Source organism: Hermetia illucens, chromosome 2 (genome assembly GCF_905115235.1).
Source record: "Hermetia illucens chromosome 2, iHerIll2.2.curated.20191125, whole genome shotgun sequence".
Classification (NCBI taxonomy): domain Eukaryota; kingdom Metazoa; phylum Arthropoda; class Insecta; order Diptera; family Stratiomyidae; genus Hermetia; species Hermetia illucens.
In genome coordinates this window covers 162,858,380-162,880,069 of record NC_051850.1, presented here as the reverse complement: position 1 = coordinate 162,880,069, position 21,690 = coordinate 162,858,380, and the positions used below count along the sequence as shown (strand labels likewise).

General features: G+C 43.6%; 1 protein-coding gene across 3 annotated transcripts in view; it reads right to left on the bottom strand.

The window, feature by feature from the left end:
- LOC119649474 overlaps positions 1-11,611 on the bottom strand; it is an 82,638-nt gene extending 71,027 nt beyond the window's left edge. Inside the window, exons 1-2 of one of the 3 annotated variants that reach the window (XM_038051634.1) lie at positions 11,527-11,611; positions 83-182 (exon numbers count right to left, since the gene is read on the bottom strand). In XM_038051634.1, coding sequence (XP_037907562.1) covers positions 83-139 — 57 coding nt within the window. In that variant the 5' untranslated portion in view covers positions 140-182; positions 11,527-11,611. The other 2 variants (XM_038051635.1, XM_038051633.1) reach the window with 2 other exon arrangements.
- Between the last annotated feature and the right edge of the window lie 10,079 nt (positions 11,612-21,690).

Sequence of the window (21,690 nt, the reverse complement as noted above, 5' to 3'; positions counted from 1 at the left end):
AACAGTCAGTGTTTAATTGCTTTCTTATGGGTATTGATTGGCATATTATTGATGAATAACAATTGAAAATTATCGTACTTACCAAAATTAGTCCACATACTCGCATGAGGTGTTTCATGTTGGCGGTGTTTGATCTCATTTTCAAAGCACTTTTACGTTAATGAGATGTGCCTTAACAAATCCTGAAAGACAAAATAATTTCTCCGCTAGAATGCAATGTTTACAACAATAATTCGTTGACTGGAATGAGTTCAGTGCAAGTTCACTTCAACACCGGTGAAATCACAATACAAACACTCAGTTCACATTTCAATTTCCGTTCAGATACTTTTCGTTAGTTATTCGTTGCTCGTTATTGGTACAATATATCAGGCATTATTCGTTATAATTCCGCGTTTAATATTCAACGCCGGTGCGCAATGGACGTTTTATCGGAAAATTCGAACGAAATTAACACAATCACGAAACCTTTATCGCACGGAATCGACTCATACAAGACAAATTAGAGTAAATTATTATTAATTAGGAAAAAGATATATCACGTTGAGGCAGTGAGGCGCGAAATGCGATTCCGGTTGCGCTTGGCTACGAGAAAATTGCAAAGTTACTAGGATAGAAACCAAACTTAGCGACTCTCCTTTAACGGTCGACAACGTCTAACCTGTAAGCTGGCGTTTGAGCCACTAAAGAAATAATAGTATTTACTGCCGGTTGGCGGGAGCTCGGCCAAGCTCAATATGCAGACTGATTTTCCCACCTGGATGGAGCCTCCGCTGCTGCCTAGGTGCCCCATAGACTCTGCCTCGCGGCGGTAGACCCCGGCCAATATTGCATGTAAGAAACTGTCGCAGAGCGAATTGTTGAAGAAAATTGCAATAGGGTCTCAGATACAAGATCGCAGCAGATCGAGCTCTCCTGAGAGCTAAGATTGTTACCGCGCTAGTGCTGCAATGTTATGCTTGTTCCAACACACAAGGACGCTAGTGCTAAAGAGGTGAGTTGGCGCCAGCCATCGGCTAAAGTTTAATGAAGCGAACGCGAATATTAAAAGAAAAATTGAATATCTATGCCTTACGTGGGAGGCTTTTGAATTCAACACTTGATTGTCTTGCAATCGGAAGCGATTGGCTTAACTGGAACTGAAGAATGGTTGCGAATGAGGAGGACCATAACACAACTACGATTAGAAACATGATGTATAAAATGCATTAGTCAATCGTTGATTTGAATATTGATAAACACATTTAGTTCCAATTGAAAATGGAAATCTGAAAATTTAACCGAGGAAAAGATAATAATTTCGCAATTTATAAAAGCATCAGGTTGATGAACTGAGTAGATTTTGAGTAATCTCGATTACAACTGCTTTTACTACATGATAAGTATTTACGTTGAGACAATCCTATCCAATCTTATTAGTTCCAAGGAACGATTAGCTGAGTGATCCGCGCAATATTAGAGAGTCCTTATATGTTTGGGTGAAATTTCATTTGAAGGAGGTTTAACTTCGGTCAAATCGTTATCTTTCGTCTTTTCTTTTTCTTCAGCCTTTGTCCCGTTCACAAGCGGGGTCGGCTCGTCGTGATCGCCTTCGCCATTTGGCTCTATCGAATGCCTAATCTGGGTGCAATCTCGAGCTTTCAAATCCCCATCCAGCGTATCAAGCCACCGTTGCTTAGGTCTGCCTTTTGGTCGTTTACCATCGACTTCGATGTTCAGACCAATCTTGGCAAGTGAATTCTCGTTTGCACGAATTGGGTGACCATACCATCGAAGACGCTTCTCTCGCAACTTTTCCACGATCGGTGCAACCCCATAACGATCGCAGATATACTCATTTCGGATGTGATCTAAACGTGTCACGCCATTAGTCCAACGTAGCATCTTTGTCTCCATTACTGCAAGACGCCGTTCATTGTCTTTTATGGTCGGCCAACACTCAGAACCATAGAGAGTGACTGGATGGACGATATTGCGATAAATTTTAGATTTGATACGTTCTTTGATACGTCGATCACAAAGAACACCAGTTGTGGAACGCCACTTCATCCAGGTTGCGTTAATGCGTGAAGCAATTTCATAACGCAGTTCTCCATTGGCTGATAGCGTTGACCCGAGGTATTTAAATCGCTCAGTTCTGGGCAGATCACTGCCGCTGACAGTGATTGTGCCTGTTTCATGGGGATCGGTCGTCAAAAATTCAGTTTTGTTTAAATTCAATCTGAGACCGTGTTGCATGAGGCGATCATTGCATTTTTGAACAAGTTGCTCGAGATCATTTTTGCTATCAGATGCTAGGAAAACATCATCTGCATAAAGCAGTGTGTAGGGCGCTGGACGTTGGATATCCCGTGTGACGGTGTCCATAACAAGAGCAAAGAGGAGTGGTGAGAGGGCGCTTCCTTGATGAACACCAACAGAGACACGAAGCGGTTTTGATACACCCGCCATACTTCGAACTTTACTTTTCGGATCGTGGTAGAGCAATTGAACCCGGCGCACGAGTTCTTCTGGCACGAAGTGTTGTCGTAAAGGATACCAGATGAGTTCGTGTGGTACACGGTCAAACGCTTTCTCTAGATCCAGAAAGGCACTGTAAAGAGGGCGATGCTTCTCACAGTGTTCCTCCATGAGTAACCGCGCAGCGTGTATTGCGTCAGTAGTTCCGCAGTTCTTGACAAATCCGGCTTGATTCACGGTTATTTCAACGATTTCGCGAATACGGTTGTCAAGAATGCGTTCAAAAATCTTCATGGTATGGAAAAGTAACCGGATCGGACGGTAATTTGAACATACCGCTGGACTACCTTTCTTTTTCCATATTGGAACAGTGGCACTTTCTTGCCAGTCAGATGGTCTTCTTCCTTCCTGAATAACCCGGTTAAAGAATTCACTGAGCCACAGTGTTGGGTCCCAGCTCTTCGCTTTCCAGAGCTCAGATGCGATGTCGTCAGGTCCTGTTGATTTCCCCGATTTCATTTGTTTTATTGCATTTTGTTATTTATGACCGTCAGAATCACACCATTTCCCCAGGTTTCAGCGTTGAAACTAATGGTCAATCGTATAGTGTAGGAAATTTAAGACAATTCTTGCAAAAGCTAGGATTAAAGCGTTCACTATATTGGGATTATAAACCACCCTATCTACCACGAAGTGGGAAGAAAAATAAGGATTGTGTGTGTGGTGGCGGAGAAGCTACAGCTTCTGAGCACTCAGGCCGTATTGGCCCATTGTACTTGCCACCCCCGTCTAACGGAATATTGCGGATTCGTTAACGTATCCCAGGATTTCCGTTAGTGGATCTGATGCTACCCATCGCAATTGGAGAACATCGGCACCAAAGATCTGATGCTTGATGCGTCCATAGGCGGGGCATTCACATAAGAAATGCTCCGTGGATTCCACTTCCTCATTACAGGAGGGACACGCATCATCTTCAGTAATTCCTATTCTGAACATATGCCCAGCTAGTGAATTATGGCCTTTCAGAATGCCCACAATACACCTGCAAGTCCTCCTGTTTTTCGACAGGATAAACTTTGCGGTACGCAGTTCGGTTCCGGCAGGACAAGTTTGGCGTATCGAGCAGCATTTAGGCTCTGCCACCTATCATTGTGAAAGCTTCTTCTCAGTTTTTGAAGACAGACTTAGCCACGCATTCTTCTTGGACTTCCCAGTTCTCTCTACGCTTCAGAGTAACTTCATATCTTCTACCAAACAGGCGTATGGGGACACGAGAATCGGAAGGCATTGTAAGAACTGGATTCAGTACTCCCAGTAACTCTTCCAAAGCTCTGTGCCCCCCACATACGTTGTTGAGGTGCTGTTATTACAGTGCTCTGATCAACAAATCCAAGTAATGCATTTTGACCTACGCCGGATGTCGTCCTCATGGCAGCAGTGATACCCAGACACACAGTTCCTTGCAATGCGGCCAGTTTATGGCGAAAACCTTTTTGTCTCACCTTAACCCACCACACTAGGGTTGCATAAACGAACATGCAGATCTAGAGTGACTCCCAGATATTTTACTTGTTCGGAGAGTTGAAGGGTAGTTCCCCTCATGTCAGGGAGACAAAGTCCACCCAGTTTTCTCCTTTTGTGAATACTAGTAAGGAGCTGTACAAGAGATGGCAGCAACGGTGGGATAATTCCAAAAAGGTCGCTGGACCCATACACTGAAGGAAAGGACTTGCATTGCTTGGGATTGGATGAGTCCCCGTTCTGTCCCGAATGTGTCGCTACACTCGAGCACCCGGAGCATGTTGTGTTCCACTGTTCGAGATTCGCGAATGAAAAGAGGATGTTAAACGACGCCCTTAACTCAGTTATCGGACCCCATAATTTCATGGAGGAGGTGCTGAGGTCCGCAGCAAATTGGAGTGCGGTAAATGCAACTGTAACTGCAGTACAGGAAAAGCTGCAGGAACTGAAACGACTCCGTAAAGCGCGACGGATGCGTGCCCTTGTTGTCTTGGTGTAAACCAGAGGGCTACTTGCGAAGTAATACTTCTCGGTGGTCCCGCTGGATATGAGCGGAGAACTGGGGGTGGTTTTAGTGGGCAAGAATGCCACCCACTGTTACAAACTGGCACAGCAGCGTCTTTTTAAGATTTCCACCTAACTCTGGAGGAAATTTTTAGGAAGTGGGAGGAGGCAAAATAAGTTTATTTATAATTAAAGAGATTTTACTGGTGATTAAACTACTTGCATTATTCCTCCACTAATATCTGTACAGGTTGCTGGAACACGAGGTTCTAAAGTATCTCTCCTAGCTCGAACTGCTGAAGGTACAGAGAGGAAATTGCAAATCTTCTTACATTTCTTTCGCAACGGTATAAATCCAGCGGTCAACAAAGAGATAAAGAGATGGATATTTCCCCTATGACGCAGAAGACGTTCCCAGTGGAAAATTCATCAGAGCTATCCAATATGCCAAAAGTCGAGGTATGGGGGTAATAGCAGGATGTGATGTCAACGCGCACCACATATGCTGGGGAAGTTCCAACATCAATGTAAAAGGATCAAAACTACTGGAATATCTAGTAGAAACCGATTTGCATATCCTTAATTTGGGTAATGAACCCACTTTCTTCAACGTCGTCAGGCGAGAGGTAATCGACATCACGGTGGCATCTCCTGACATCGCGGCTCTGATCGGAGAGTGGAGAGTATCAAACGATATCACACACAGATGATCACAACTAGCATGAGAGAAGCTTTCGAAGAAAGCTGTCCACTAAAGATGCCAAAGAAGGGTATAACACCATGGTGGAACTCGGATTTGACAAAACAGAGGACAACGACAAAAATACTCCTCAGTCACGCTCTGAAGGGTGATTCAGCCGCTGGAATCGCTATAAAGAGGCACAGAAGGCTCTAAAGAAGAGCATAGGATCGACTAAACGATCATCATGGGGACACTTTTGCGAAAAGACTAACTCTCTTGAGGCAACCTCAAACCTGAAACGGATTATGGTTAAAGAACGTACCCAGAAACTGGGTTATTTACGTTTACAGAACGGGAGGTACACAGAAAGCGATGAAGAAACGGCAAACCATTTGCAGCATCTAAAATCTTATCTCTGGGCCAACAGTTGCATGCAGCCCTCAACCGAGAGTGCAATCTGGCGTGCAAAGTAGTGTCAATAGCATTTAACTCGTTCCATAGATACAAGTCTGCAGGTCCGGATGGGATCATTCCTACGCTAGCAATAGAGGGAATGGATGCCCTGGGTCTACATATTCGGAATATATATCGCGCATACCTATCACACGATTATATTCCAATTAAATGGCGTGATGTGAAAGTGTTATTCATTCCCAAACCAGGGAAACCCACCTACACAGACGTAAAAAGCTTCCGACCGATCAGTTTAACGTCCTTTCTACTAAAAGTACTAGAAAGACTAGTATATCGATTCATAAGGGATACACATATTCCTCAGTGGCACTTCACCATAAGCAACACGCCTACCAGAAAGACAAATCTACGGAGACAGCACTCCATGAACTTATAGCAAAAATTGAAAGATGATGTTCGAAAAAGAATACGCCTTAGGCGCATTCATGGACAGCGAAGGTGCCTTCAATTATGCCTTATTCGCCGCAATTTGTGATGCGGCAAGACAGCATGGAATCGAACTGCTAATAATCAGTTGGATCCTTCACATGCTAGAGTGGTGAAAAATCCACATATTGGTCGCCAGAAGTCTATTGAAGCAGGATGTCTTAGGGACTGCCCACAGCGAGGGGTTCTCCCTCCACTGTTATGGCTCTTGGTAATGGATACCATGCTGTGGCTCCTGGAAGACAAAAAAGTCTTCGCGCAAGTATTTGCGGACGATCTAGCCGTAATAATAACCGGCAAGTTTGCGGGCATAGTATGTGAACGCTTGAATGCAACTCTGCATGAAACCACAGTTGGTGCCTCCGCAATGGACTCAAGGTGAACGCTAGGAAGACTGGACTAGTTCTGTTCAATATGAACGTCAGGTGGGGCAGCTATACGCTACCCACCTTAGCAGGGGCGGAAATCTGGCTGGCATAAACAGTCAAGTATTTAGGAGTACATTTCGACTCCAAGTTAACGTGGGAGCACCATTTCCTGGAACAATCTCGGAAATCCTGGAGATTGCTCTGGTGCTGTAGGAATGCGATAGGCAAGACCTGGGGACTTTCACCAAAACGGATATACTGGATGTATACGTCCACAATAAAACCCATTTTGATGTATGCATACATCGTCTGGTGGCCAACACTGAACTTTGCTAACAGCAAGAAGCTGCTAACGCAAATTCAGAGACTTTGTTGCCTAAGTACTACTGAAGCAATGAGTAAATGGTACAACAACCCATATTGGATCAGCGCTTTCAAGTGTATTAGAGCACTTCATTCAAGACCGTAACGGTACACTACAGAATACTGTAGGAGGCAATGTGGTCAGCATTACGCTCGCCCGAGATTATTACCCTGATTTGACGCAGGTACTCATTGACAGCTGAGTCGACTGATATCCGACGTCAAATCACGATACAAATCATTACTGCCACCAGCGAGATTTGAACCGCGATCTTCCGTACGACAGCTTTGTGCTCTAACCACTTAGAAGTTGGGTAAGGAAATAATCAATCTCACCGTGCGTTCTGTTCAACCACGGGTCAATTTGTCGATGAGCCACGCAGTCTATCTGCCCCTTGGCTCATTTTGCCAAGAAAGTTGCCACGCCGTTAGGGTGCGTTGATGTTCTTCACGGGCAACCACCTCTCTTAAGTTTTCGCCCTTATGGCGGTAGATAACTTTGCGCTCCTTGTCAAGGAAGGCAACGGGGATCACTCCCGCCATCACCGTCACAGCCGGTTCGAAGACTGTGCGATAAGCAGACCCCACTCGCAAAGCCCCCGTTTCTACGTTTGAGAAAGGCGTTTACGATTCACCTCCTTGTCAAGGGCATCAGCCCATACCTCCCCACCATAGAGCAGAACCGACTGCGTTGCTCCCATAAGGAGGCGTCTCCTAGTTGATATAGGGCCCCCAACATTCGCCATTAGCTGACTCCTGGCAGCGACTCCAGCTGCTGCCCTGTCCGCTGCTGCTTTGATTTGCTCGAAGAAGCTCATGTTCGAGTCGAGCATTCAACCAAGGTATTTAGCCAATGGTTTTGACTCTATAGTCAACTTGCCAATCGATATGGAACGCAGGGTCGGGATTCTCTTTCTGGTCAAGATGACTACTTCGGGTTTTCCCAGCCCAAGGCTGAAACCGTGAGCAGTCATCCATCCGCTTACCCGTCGCATCAATATGCTAAGTCTACTTTGCGCCTGTTCAACAGTGCGTCCGGCAATAAGTGCCGCAACGTCGTCTGCATAACCGACCAAGTGCGACTCTTCGGACGTTTCGAGTCTCAGCAGACTATCGTAGGAAGCGTTCCAGAGGTTCGGCCCTAGGATGGATCCCTGTGCGACTCCCGACATGATTTCCATTTTTCTTTAGCCCTCTAGCGTCTCATAGAGCAGGGAGCGGTCTTTCAAATAATCCCTCAATATCCGCAAGAGATAGCTTGGCACGTGAAATGAGTTCTCTAGTGTGCCTAGCATATCTGTCCATCTTACGGAATTGAAGGCATTTCTGACATCAAGCGTTATGAGGAGCACTATCCGTCGAGATCGGCAGCTGTGTGCCTCGGCTCGGTGAATCGCATCTACGACCTCCACAACAGCATCCACTGTAGATTTCCATGTTCTGAACCCGAAATGCCTTGGGAATAAGTCCCCGGCAGCACGGATCGCTTCAGCGAGTCTACTCCTGAAAAGCTTCTCGAGCACTTTTCCGGCCGTGTCAAGCATACACAGCGGTCGGTATGCAGACGGGAACTCCGGGTCTCCTTTACCCTTACTGATCAACGCGAGTCTGGTCACTTTCCAGCGACAAGGAAAAATGCCCTCCTTCAAGCAGGCGTTGAATACTTCAAGCAGCAACTCTGGCCGTAAATTTCTGTAAATTTCTGCCGGGATGCCATCAGGCGCTCGCTTCTTCCTGTTTTTCGTAGTGAGAACCGCTTCCTCGAGCCCCCTCACTGTGAAAAGGAGGCAATCCTCGACGCTTACCGCGCTATTTCCATCAACCCGTACAGGGTGTCTGGGGAACAATGCCCGCGCAATGCGGTCCATCTATACGGTACTTAGTATGCAGGGCTTCCGCAGAGTCCTGATTTTCCGGGTGACAAGCGTATAGCCAAGTCCCCACGGGTCCTCATTCACCTCGTTAACAAGGTTCTGCCAGCCACGAGCTTTGCTTTTGCTCCTTTTTGCTGGTCTATACTGCGCTTTTATGGCACATGCCTCCTCGTTGGCGTGCCAATGTTGTGCCAAACGGCGGAGCTTATGACACTCCCGCCGTAGGTCGGCAATTTCTGCCGTCCATCAGTTCATAGAAGGTTTGTCGTTCCTCGGGCACCTCCGGGGCATGGATGCCTCACACGTCGTCGTTATCAGGTTCATCACTGAATTTACGACGGTGTCAGCTGCGATACTACCACCCCCGAAGTGCCTTACAGGGCGGCCCTGCCTGCTCCAAGAGCTTCGACGAACTTTCCGCTGTTCACCCTCGCGACATTCCACAGGCAGCGGGAGTGTCGCGTTGGTGCTGGCCGGTAAGTAACGTCAACCACTTCGAACGCGATCTATTGGTGATCACTTGCCAAGAAGTGTTCTAGGACTCGCCACCCGTCCACCGATGCGGCCAGAGATTTCAATGCAAAAGTGATGTCAGGAATGCTTCCTTCACAGGCTCGGTGCCAAAACGTTGGCGTGGATCCGGTTTTTAAAACTACGAGCCCGGTTCTCGCCGCCATTTCCAGAATCCGTTCCCCTCTGGAGTCTGACCGAGGCATGCCCCATTCAAGAGCCTTGACATTAAAATCACCGCCTACCAGGATTCGTTCTTCCGTGCTCGAAACGGCGTCCTCCAATCATCAAGCCGGCGTCGAAAGTCCGGAATCTATTCGTTTGGTGTCAGGTAAACACTAAAAAACGTTATCCCTAAACACCGGATCCAGACAAACACGTTCCCCCGGCCTCGCGTCACGATCCCTGCAGAGAACGCAATTCTCGCTTCCATTTCAGGTCTTCGCTTGATGACCCACTTTGTCGCATCTCCGGCATGCTGTCCTCCTGTCCGGACCCTTACAAGCTGCTGACGTGTGTCCATAGTCCAGACACCTGTAGCATTTGGTGGGGACTATTCGCATTCGCACCCTGCATAAAACCTATCCGATTTTGATTCTCCCGCTGCTAAGGACTTTCCTCGCATATTGCTCGGGGACGTCAACCACGGCGAGCTTTTGGCCTCGACCATTTACAGAGATGGTACCTACCCGGGCATTAGTTAACTCTGGACATTCACGCTTTAGCGCCTCCTCTACTTCGACCTTTTCTGTGGGGCAGTCAATATCCCGGATTTCTAGAGAGCACATGGGCTTTAGGCTGGAAACAAGAGCCTTCTCCCCCCCCTCGCATAATGGTTTAATGAGATGTGCACAAAATTTAACTATCGGTTACTGAAAGTAGTGTTAATACCAAAAAGGCAAAAGGTAAACACATCCAACTCAGGCGGAAAGTTACATTGGAAGACAATGTCACCCCGGTCACTGGCTCTTTGAGGATGATCTTTACCTCCTCCATTACAGTATTAGTATCTTTTGTTTTCGGTTGCAGACAGGATGTGTGAATTTATGTTTCCTATTGTACATTTTTTTCTCCGATTGGCGATGATGATCCACCACTGTTCCTCACATGGAGTATATATATATATGTACAAAGGTGGCATGTGAATCGAGAATTTCATATTTGGATGAAAACTAGTGCAGCAAATCATTTATTCAAATTGCGATTCAATGATAATTGAAATTCGAAAAAACAAGTACTCCTGGGAAAAATGCTTCTTCTGGGTTCAACTGACCATAGCGTGCGCAACGTGGAAGTTCTTCGGTGCAGTCCAACCACTGACCATTACAATTAGTTTTTATGCGCGTATGCAGGAGCATGTAACTGACGTTAACTATTCAACAAAAGCATTTTTTCTGTGTCTTGCATATTTAAAATCCAGCTGAGCAGTTTTGAGTTCAAGAGTAGTAACGCTAACGTAAATGAAAAACTTTCAATCACGAAGCGTCAGAAAGTACAGCTGGAGAACCCACATTTACTTTCCGGATATTAAGTCGTCCAAACAGCGCAGAGTAAACAAATAAACGCGTAATTGGGAGGAATCTACCTGTATATTTACATATGCCTACATATGAATATAATAAGTGGGTGTTAACTCGGTTGCGATTCGAAGCAGGGACACCACAGCGCAGTTGAGGCGAATATGATCAATTGTAGTGTGAATCACTTTTTGCCATTGTTTTGTTGGCAACGAAAATCGCCACAGGTTGACGTGATTCAAATAATTTAATTAGAGTGATTAAATCAAAATAATTGGCTCGCATATGTATGTTCCGCATTCCCAGCAACTCGCATCATTCCCTTTGGAATGCATGCGATCAAAGATTAACATAAATTATGCCCAACAAGATAGAATATGCAGGTATACAACACCAGATGAAATTTCCGTCGTTTGCGAAACTAGACTTACTCAATTCGCGGGTTTTTTAGCAAAATAGATACAATAAAATGAAGATAGATTTATGAAATATTCCAGCGTTAGCCAAAATAAGATAGCGAAATGGTGAAATTTTTTGTCTCCTTGGATTCACTAATGAAAATCAGGTCATTAACAAGATTATGTTGCTTCGAGCACATGTTTATGTTGAAGATTTCAAGGCGCAAATACGCGACTGTTCTTCAGCACACACGCCTGGCAATGAGACGGTTTTGGAAAACACTTTCCTAAATTGGGATATCCTTTTTGGGAATTTCTGATCACGCTGATCATTTGCGATTCAAATCAGATTGAATTATTTCACGATTAATTCTAGTATTCAGTGTCAATGGCAACCGTGACTTATATGATTTCACTAGAACTTACCTTTTTGAGATGATGTTTTCAGAGAAAATTCCACGGTTACACTTCTAAATCGGATGTGAATGAACTACGGTTTTCTTGATGAAAAGATTTCACTGGGAAACTGCGTTGGTACTGAAATAAGATAAGAGTTTTCAACTGATTTTATTCTATTGCGAAAACCGAAGCTTTCATTGAGAAAAGAGACATTACAATTGGGCATTTTATTACACCTGCAATTGATATTTTACAATTTGCTAAGTGGAAAAATGTACACCCGAAATTTTACAATCCAACAAATTTCTTTTGGGAACAAAATCATAGAATTAGCGAGAATATCTAGAAAATTTCAAAAGACCATTCCAATAATGGCCAGTGAATATGGACGCAGTTAATGCATATTGTTTGTAAGGTTAAATGACATTTTAAAACAATGAAATGAAATATTTGCGTGCTCAACCTCAATTTCATAAATATTGGGAAAGTGCTGAGACATTTCGTTGTCTTAAGCGTTGCGGAATTGATTCCGGCTAAATCAATAAAAGTTTTTGAATTTTTGGTACATATTTGACTTCCTGGTTAGCAATACGATGCTGGGTAGATGAAGACTTTTTCTCAAATGCATATTACTGCATTTATTACCTTTTAAGGTAAGGTACTGTTTATGCAAAGTCGACAGCCAATGAGGAAAGCAAATTAGAAGCGTCATTTCCGTCACGAGTACGCTCTTTGATATCCCCTTCGAACACCACCTTATTGTGGTGGAGGAGCTTGTGGTAGTTCAGTACTATACTAAGGGTGTCCAAAAACACATGAAGATGGAAACAAAGAATTGTAACTCTTCAAGTTGTAAGAAGTCACATTCTTCGAATCCACCAGCGCCTTTGAGAAATTAGGTCATGAGCGAGGCAACGATTTTGGAGACCTCACCAAACGCATGTTCCGCCACGGAGAAATCTGTGGAAGACAAGCTTTCCACATCAGTACAGGATAGTACAGCAATTCCCTTAATGAGAGGAACTACAATCCTGACTACGGCCCAACTCTTCCAAAAACCGCGAAAGCAAGGGTCGGCAGAAGGAAACTACAGCCGAAAAGGAGAGGGGGCTACAGGCTTCTCCGTCAGAACCATTTCCTCCGCCTCTACGAGGAAAAGCAGATCAAAGGGAAGAGTGATGTTGACGCAACTGGTCTAATTTTAGGATGTGACATCTTAAACCTGGGAGGGTTCCCAGCCGACGACAATGGAAGGTACTGCGAAAGAGCGCAAAGTTTCTTGGGAATGAGGACATGAATGTTGTTACACTTCTAAGTGCGTCGATACCCAGAGAAATGGGATGCAAGAAAGCGGAATTTTCGGTGGAAAGTGAGGACAAGCTGGTAACTGCAATGAGATCCACGCTGTACATTCAGCGGTTTGCGTATTAGACTACACTTATGTCTACTGCAGCAAGACTGGCAAAATCGCAGGACTCTCTATATATTGAAATAATAAAAACTTGTTGTTTCTTTTTCGTTGGTGTGAATATATCTATTCTTGCAAATACCGATATTTCGGGAACCACTTGTTCCCTTCATCAGTGCTAACAAGTTTGCCCTTAATCGTTGGAAACACCGCATAATTTCACTCAGATGTCCATATATATTACTGGTCCAAGAGCCATGGGTTCGTTTTAACAGTATTCGACCAGTCAAGGGGATTAAGGGAATTAGGAACTTCTTCGATGAGAGATCCTCGAGATAGAGGGCCTGCGTCCTGCTGTCAAAGTTATTAGAAGCAACCATGCTGAGACAATTCTGTTCCGAGGACCTAGTCGTGGTCAACTTACAATATCAGGTTGATGGTGACGTCACAATTGCCTTTGCTTACTTACCCTATGACCCTTTGTGTCCTCTGCCAACGCAAGAACTAAGGTATCTGGTAGTGTATGCAGAATCAATTGGCCTTGAACTCTTAATAGATTGTGATGCGAAAGTTTTGCATATTTGTTAAGACAGCAGCATATGCAATCCTAGAGGTGAGAAGAGGTGAGAAGCTGTTTGATTTTATCACTTTAACTAGTCTGCGAGGCTAAGAAGAAGCAAAGTAATTGACCTAGCAATCTCCACTTTAAAGTGGTTAGAGTTGATTAGAGAGTGATAGAGGAATTCTCATTCTCAGTACACCGTTGAATTTAGAATTTAGTCTGACCATTGCAGGCGAACAGTCTGTAATACAAGGAAGGAATTCTAGGAAAGCGGATTAGACAAAGTTCAATGGAGTTCTTGACAATATAGACTCCTTTGGCGATAGAAGATCAATTGGAAACTCTGAATCGTATATTTTTAGAATGCTTTGAAGATGGTTGTCCTATTTCCCGAGAAAAACGCGATAAAATGGTCCCATGGTGGAACTGTAAAGGCGTGACCAAGGCAGCAACCAGACGACTTCTAAATCGTGATTGCAAAAGTAATAAGAATGAAGACTGGTTAAACTCCCGCAGCTCATATAAGAGGCTCCTAAAACGTTCAAAACGAGACTCCTTTAGAACATCTGTAAGGAACTGGAAAGTGAAAGGGAGACTTCCAGACTGTGCAGAGTCTTTAATGAGAATGAGCCGGCCAAGTTGGACTCTCTTAGAATACTGAATGATGCTTTCACGAACTCCAGAATTGAGCCTATACTCTCTCTTGGACGTACACCACCCGGGAGAACAGGTCTCAGAAGTTGGACGAAAAGAATTGACTGTTTCCGCACATTGGGACATCGCGAAAGGAGGGTATAGAAAACTTAGAGGAACTGCTAAGGAATATTTTTCGAGGATGTCTTGTTCTGGGATACGTGCCCTCCTCTTGGGAGGATGTTAAGGTAGTCTTCTTCTTACATAACCCTGGGAAAAATGACTATTCAAATCTAAAGAACTTCAGACAGATCAGCTTGACTTCATTCTTGCTGAAAGTTCTGAGTGTCACATTCATGGGAACGCACTTAGCGCATCATCATCAACGGCACAACAACCGGTATCCGGTCTAAGCCTGCCTTAATAAGGAACTCTAGGCATCCCGGTTTTGCGCCGAGGTCCACCAATTCGATGTCCCTAAAAGCTGTCTGGCGTCCTGACCTACGCAATCGCTCAATCTCAGGCAGGGTCTGCCTCATCTTCTTTTCTTACCATAGATATTTCCCTTATAGACTTTCCGGGTGGGATCATCCTCATCCATACGGATTAAGTGACCCGCCCACCGTAACCTATTGAGCCGGATTTTATCCACAACCGGACGGTCATGGTATCGCTCATAGATTTCGTCATTGTGTAGTCTACGGAATCGTCCATCTTCATGTAGGGGGCCAAAAATTCTTCGGAGGATTCTTCTCTCGAACGCGGCCAAGAGTTCGCAATTTTTCTTGCTAACAACTCAAGTCTCCGAGGAATACATGAGGACTGGCAAGATCATAGTCTTGTACAGTAAGAGCTTTGGCCCTATCGTGAGACGTTTCGAGTGTAACTGTTTTTGTAAGCTGAAATAGGCTCTGTTGGCTGACAACAACCGTGCGTGGATTTCATCATCGTAGCTGTTATCGGTTGTGATTTTCGACCCTAGATAGGAGAAATTATCAACTGTCTCAAAGTTGTAGTCTCCTATCTTTATTCTTCCCGTTTGACCAGTGCGGCTTAATGTTGTTGGTTAGTTGGTTTTTGGTACTGACGTTGCCACCATATACTTTGTCTTGCCTTCATTGATGTGCAGCCCAAGATCTTGCGCCGCCTCCTCGATCTGGATGAAGGCAGTTTGTACGTCTCGGGTCATTCTTCCCATGATGTCGATATCGTCAGTTTAGGCCAGTAGTTAAGCGGATTTAAAGTGGATCGTACCCCTCGCATTTATCTCAGCATCATGTTCTGAAACAAGACCTGAAACAGGGAGATGCCCTTAAGAAGGCTGAGGACAAACAAAGATTAGCCCACAAGAACTGGCTATAATACCGACAATATTAGCGAAGTAGAAAGCATCGATGATCTCACCGTCATGGAGTTGTATGAGGGATGGAATAAGGTGCCCGTGTTTATCGGCATACGTTTTCGACTAGGTCTAGGTGGCTAAGGACTGTAGCCTCTAAATTGCGAAAGCGGTTGTAGTGGAGAAGCGTTTGCGTCTCCTAATCACTCAAAATATAGATTTAGACACGCGATTAGGGAGACTTTTTAGAAGCAAGTGAATGGCAAAGCAAACTCATCACGATCCTGGTAAATGACCGATCCCTGGAGGCAATTAAACGCCATAATTGCCTTATCAAATGGAAGTTTGCAACATACTTGTGTATGTACACATGAGTAACTAAAGGGAGATAATTCGGACAAATCCCCTAAGGAATCGGTGAGGACATTGAGGTTGAAAGCGCAGGACTGAGCAGGGAGGTGTACCTACAGCTCACAGAAGAGGAGAAACTGAACAGCCAAGACCTTCTATGACTCAAGTTGGAGAGCGAAACGCAAGGAAGTGTTCCACGTTGGAGGAGGAGGATGCTAGTCCGGCACTGGAGCGCCAAGCACTAATGTCGCTAACGGCTATCACTATCATAGCCCACGTGAACCTCCATCTTACAAAAGCTGCATTTGCAGTAATTGCAAGGGCAATTTAGAAGGATAACGTTGGATTAGTACCCGCTCAAGAAAACTGCGTGTACCGGAAGCAGATTGGCGGTTTGCAAGAGGGGGAGTAAGCATGTTCAGATTTCCTGAGTGGAGACCTTGCGCTGCCCAAGTCTTGCTGGCTGCCGGGGGAAAGTTCGAGAGACAGTCGTTCCCGCGGGATACTCAGTTGTGAATGGGTACCTGAGTCAAATCAGGGTAGTAATCTTGGGCGAACGCAATGATGACCGCATTTGCCTCCTACAATGTATTGTAGTTATACCGTTACGATCTTGAATGCAGTACTCTAGCATATTTCAAGTCCCTGATCCAATGTGGATTGTTGCGCCAACAATTATTGGTATTGATAAGTCAGAAATATTTAATGAATTTGTGGCAAGTACCAAGCAAGAGATACTACCCATAATTCTAAGAAACACTCTTATGAACGAGCTGGTGAAGAATAAGAGGGTTTCGGAACACAGAATAAAGAGACTCAACATTGAGGGCTACGTGAAAGTGGAAAGAATAATTAGGAATCACAGGAAAACGGACTGGCGCTCCTTCACACAGCACCAGAATGAGAATGGAGGTCTGAAAACTCTCCATTCAGGAACTAACAGAGATACGAAAATATGCTGACGATAAATAACAACGCGATCGGGAAAACAGCTTCAGCGGAATTTGTGAATTTGGGAAAGGTTCTCAATTTCCAAAATTTCTGTACGAGTGGACGTAGCAGATCTGCAGTAACTGCTGGTGTAGCGATAAATAACTCTGCGGGAAAACCATCAGCGTCAGTGACTAGCGATTTCATCTTCAAGAAGCGACATTTCACCGAATGTCATACGGTTAAGAACCGTGGAGAATTATTCTTCCCACTACTTCAGCTGCTCGTTGTCCTGGGTAAGTAGTCAACCGTTAATGTCCCCCACAGGAACATCGAAAGACTTTCGACTATCGTTGCTATTTGTAGTATCTCCCACTTCCTTGGTCAATGTAATAATAAATTCCCTTTCCTGAGGCACACACTGCGTTGAACTTCTCGCGAGTCACGCTCGTTAGCGCCCGCAGCTGTCAATAGAGCCTTCAGTCCCTTTCGTTCATCGATCTATTTCTATGATTACTCAGTCAGCCAGATTTTATGTCGCCTCTTTGGGACAATCTACCGTTTGATCTCCCACAGTCGAGCGACAGCTTGACCATCTAAGCGTCTCCTGACCTGCATGTAATTGCTGGCAGAAAGCATCCTTCTCCACTATATCGGAAGTCTTCGTTGTTGCATAGTACTTGTAGTGGCCGCGGCTTTGGGACATTCACAATATTTTCTTCCCTTGTCCAGAGACAATCTGACAGGAGAATGCATTCAATAATATGTAATATTCCTCTGTCTTCTCCCGTCCTAACACTCCTTAGTTTTCCCAATTTACTCCTTTCAATTAATCAATTCTCATCCCTGAATTCCAATTTTAACTTTCAACTTCATCAACTTTTAAAATGAGTAATTCTATTAATTTCATTATCACACCGTTCACTTGTTTCTGAGCGAGGCATGGGCGTTGTTGTTTTCGCTGAGCCGGCATGAACTTCTAAGTTTAAGGGATGAGCGGGACCGAGAACGACTGATTGAGAGACAGCAGAACATCTGAACACGGGAGTTCGTTTTTGGTCAGCAGAAAGATAGGAAATTCGGAGAAGCGGTTTTGATAAATTGTTGGATGGACGCCAGCATCATATGGACTGCCAAGAAAAACTCTTTGTGTGGCCAAATACCTTTTTGGGTGTGATATACCTCTATTTTGGGAGTGAATAAATCTTGCATGAAATGGGATTTTTCGATGTAAAGTCTTCTTGATTTTTTGTCTTTGCTTAAGTGCGGAAAGGGGTCATTTTGGTTTTAGTCGGGGTAAAGTTTTGGGAGATTGTCTGCATTCTAATAGAATAGAATCAAAAACGTCCAAAAGATCGGGAATTGAGAAAAAAAAACATTAAATTGACGATAGTATTAATAGTTCGACGGAATTTTCATGAAAAAGTGAGCGTTTTTGCCCGCTAAAGATTAGGAACTTTTGTGTGTATGTGGCGATGGATACAAATCTAATAAGAGACAATGGACAATAGAGATTTTGGTTTTGTGAGAGCTGCAACTGGTTTCGGTTCGGGCTTTGGACGACTTCAATTAGTAAATCCTTCTCGAGAGCATACTGTTCTGTTACATTTGGTAAAGTGGCCACCTAATGAATCCTTCCAATATATAAATAGCCAATTTACTGGATAGAAGCCAATTTGATTATCTTTTTTATGAATCTTATGATTATTTAACGCCTAGATTTCCGATTTTCAAGACGAAAACAAACAACAAGTGAATTAAGAACAGATTCTAGAGCATGCAGTTTGGGAACTTCGAAGGCCGGTCCTCATCATACATTTGAGGTAGGAGGAATATCGATCGCGGATGCGATTCATCGGGGATCAGCCCTTTCGATCGCGCAATCGGGCTAGGCTCCATCCATGCGGTCGAGGCGTATTTTATTCATTTATTTATTTTTTTATCAATTTCAGGTTTAGCCCGCATGTTGGTCATTCAATAGGGGCCAGTGAATCCCCTTTGAGTTTGTTTTTCAGGATCCGGTGCGGACCCATGTCCCGGAAAGGACACGTGAATTTTAGTACAATGACACGTGAGGCATGGAAGTGCTCAAAGGGTCCTCCCCCCATATTCCCGATCCTGCTCCTTGATCTTGATCGGAATCTTGCAGTTAGAATCCTGTGAGAAACCGACTCTCAGGTCAAGACAGCGCACCTGGCCATAACGTCCAGCAATAGTCCTATACCGTGAAATTTCACGAGAAATTTCCGAAAATATATGGTTCATCAGGCAAACTAACGATTACGCGTAGTACACAATTGCAATGGAAACCCAGAGGAACGTAGCAGAGAGTTTGGCGCGGACTTTCTAGCTGATGGAAGATCTAAACAGCTGACTATTGACTTCAAACCCTTTGACGTCATTTGATGAAGACTGCAAGTGCTGAGGAATGGAGCAACTGGCTCCCGAGATATCGATATCTGCGTGTAAATACAATAAAGTTGACCCTAATCAAAAAACAGTCTTTTGGTTTCATTCAGTTTTTCTGATAATGTGTTAAATGTAGATGATGTTTGCGGACGAATCGGCTGAATTGCTTGAATCTGTTATGACAGAACCTGGTCCTGATATAATTGTTAGAGGTAACATTTTCTTCAAGTTCATCTAGCTACTGGCTTATACTGATGATGTCTGCATCAGGAAAAGAATAACCCGATATGTACAATCTACCTTCATCCAGTTCCAGCATGCGGCGAAGACGAAATATATGGTGCCAGCGTCAGCGTCGAAACGACAAAAAACAGCGCTTATCAATTGAGGAAGATAAAGATAGGAGAATATAACTTTAAAACCGTTGATTATTTCTTCTATCTAAGGTCGAAAATCACGACCAAAGAAGGCCCTGACGGTGAATTCCACACAGGGTTGTTGACAGCCAACGGAACTTATTTCAGCTTAGAAAAACTAGCTCGCTAGGAACCTCTTACCATAGGGTCCTTAGCAAGAAAAATTACGAACACTTATCGGCTGTTGAGAGAAGAATACTCCGAGGAATTTTTGACCCCTTTCAAGAGGATTGACGATTCCGCAGGCTATATAACGACAAAATATATTAGCGATACTATGGCCGCCTGGTTGTGGACAAATTCCGGCTGGGTAGGTTGTGGTGGACGGGTCAGGGTCGGAGGCCACCGCCGTCTGGAAGGCTGCTGGTCTCGGCTCAAGCAGTTTATAGTGAATAAGTTCCAATTGATAAGGATGCTGATGCAGTAGGTGTATCTTTTTACGATGCCTTTCTAGTTTATAAATTATCTGGTGGCTGCTATTCAGGCTCAATTCATTAGCTTTGCACTTGCGAATTGTAGGGTTTGATCGATTTTTGAAGTTGCGACAATGCTTTTTGAACTTTGAATCAGCTCCGGATGAGCTCAGATGCTCTATCCAATCCACTAATAAATACAAAAATTTGTCCTAATTTGAAGTATTCGTCGCATTCTGTCAACTGTGCTCGGGAAATCAGCCAGTTAAGTCTATGGTATTCATGGTATGTGACTACATAATATCCAAAATGCCGTTTTGGTGATGAAAAGCCTCTTCATTAAGAGCAATTTCCGTTAACCACTCACCTTCCGTAAATTTTCCTTAGGCTGGAGTTCTCACACTTCAGATTAGGAGCCACCGATGTAGCATTTTCGTTGAAGATAAATCCAAATCGATATTTCCCAGTGATTTCTTTTTGATCCACGGGGACGAAAAGGGAACATATCGGTTGAATTGCACTCCTAACACTAATCAAAATTCATATTTTAGTGGTTTCTTGATGATTATTGTCTGCAACCGCAGTGAAACTATCCCGTATCACTTCACAAAACTGGCTCCATGCTACTAAATATACATTTAAATTAATAAACAGATAAATTACACTATCAATAGCACGCAGTAAAATTAAATTTTCAATTGAGGTGTGAAGATCAAGTTTCTGGTTTTCTAATAGCAGAGCGAATCAAATGAACGAGTATTGCCTAGAACGCATGCCAATTGCTTTAATTGAATTGTGCAGGGACAGCGATTTATTTTTAAGATAATAATTAAAGCGAAAATTACATTCGCGATTTGATTTTCTTTTCTTTTTCCGTTACATCATAACGAAATATCGGTTTTAAATTGCCCATTGTGGTTAGGTTACTAGTCGGAAGCGAATATTGGATAGCTGACCTTAATAATCTTCAATTACTTGATCTAATCATTTAAATCTCTATTTTACAGTGGAACGGTACATCCATCCATGATGCGCATCATATATACAGTACTCATATATATATGAGTACATGTACACAAACATAGTACTTAACGTATAATTATTATCAGATATTTTTTTTCAACAGATTAAAAATATTTGCCAAGCCGTTGGGTGATGAAACAAAAAATGGCAACTATAAATATTGGAGTTCTTCCAAGGTTGTGGTTCCGGTACGCATTATCCATCCTCAAAGTTATGCATCCAAGCAGACCAAATGAAGAAAATCATTGAAATCTTGGAAATGTTTGTTTTATCAATCTTGAGTTATAAAAAATACATTAATGATAGTGTAGTTATGTACTCATGTGCGCACTATCAGTTCAAATGACTCCATTTCATACTGTCTATAAACAAACATTTTAAAGATGTATTGTAAATTAGAAACATAAATCTAGGAAGTAAATTGATTTGAGAGAATTAATGATGGAAAATTTATCAAAGGTTGAAATGGTGGGTTTTGAAAAAGTCTTCATATTGAAGAATGTTTTTTGAAAGGTCTGCAGGAAAAGCATGCTATTATATGGATTGAACATGTGTGTGAAATTTCATCTTAGCTGACTACGGTTCAAGATTTTGTAGCCTTGTACTTACAGACCGCTATTAGTGCAAGAGAGGAAGGTACAGCAACAATTTACAAATGCATACAGTCATGCGTCTAGGATGTCTTTGCCAGGGAATAAAATGGACTA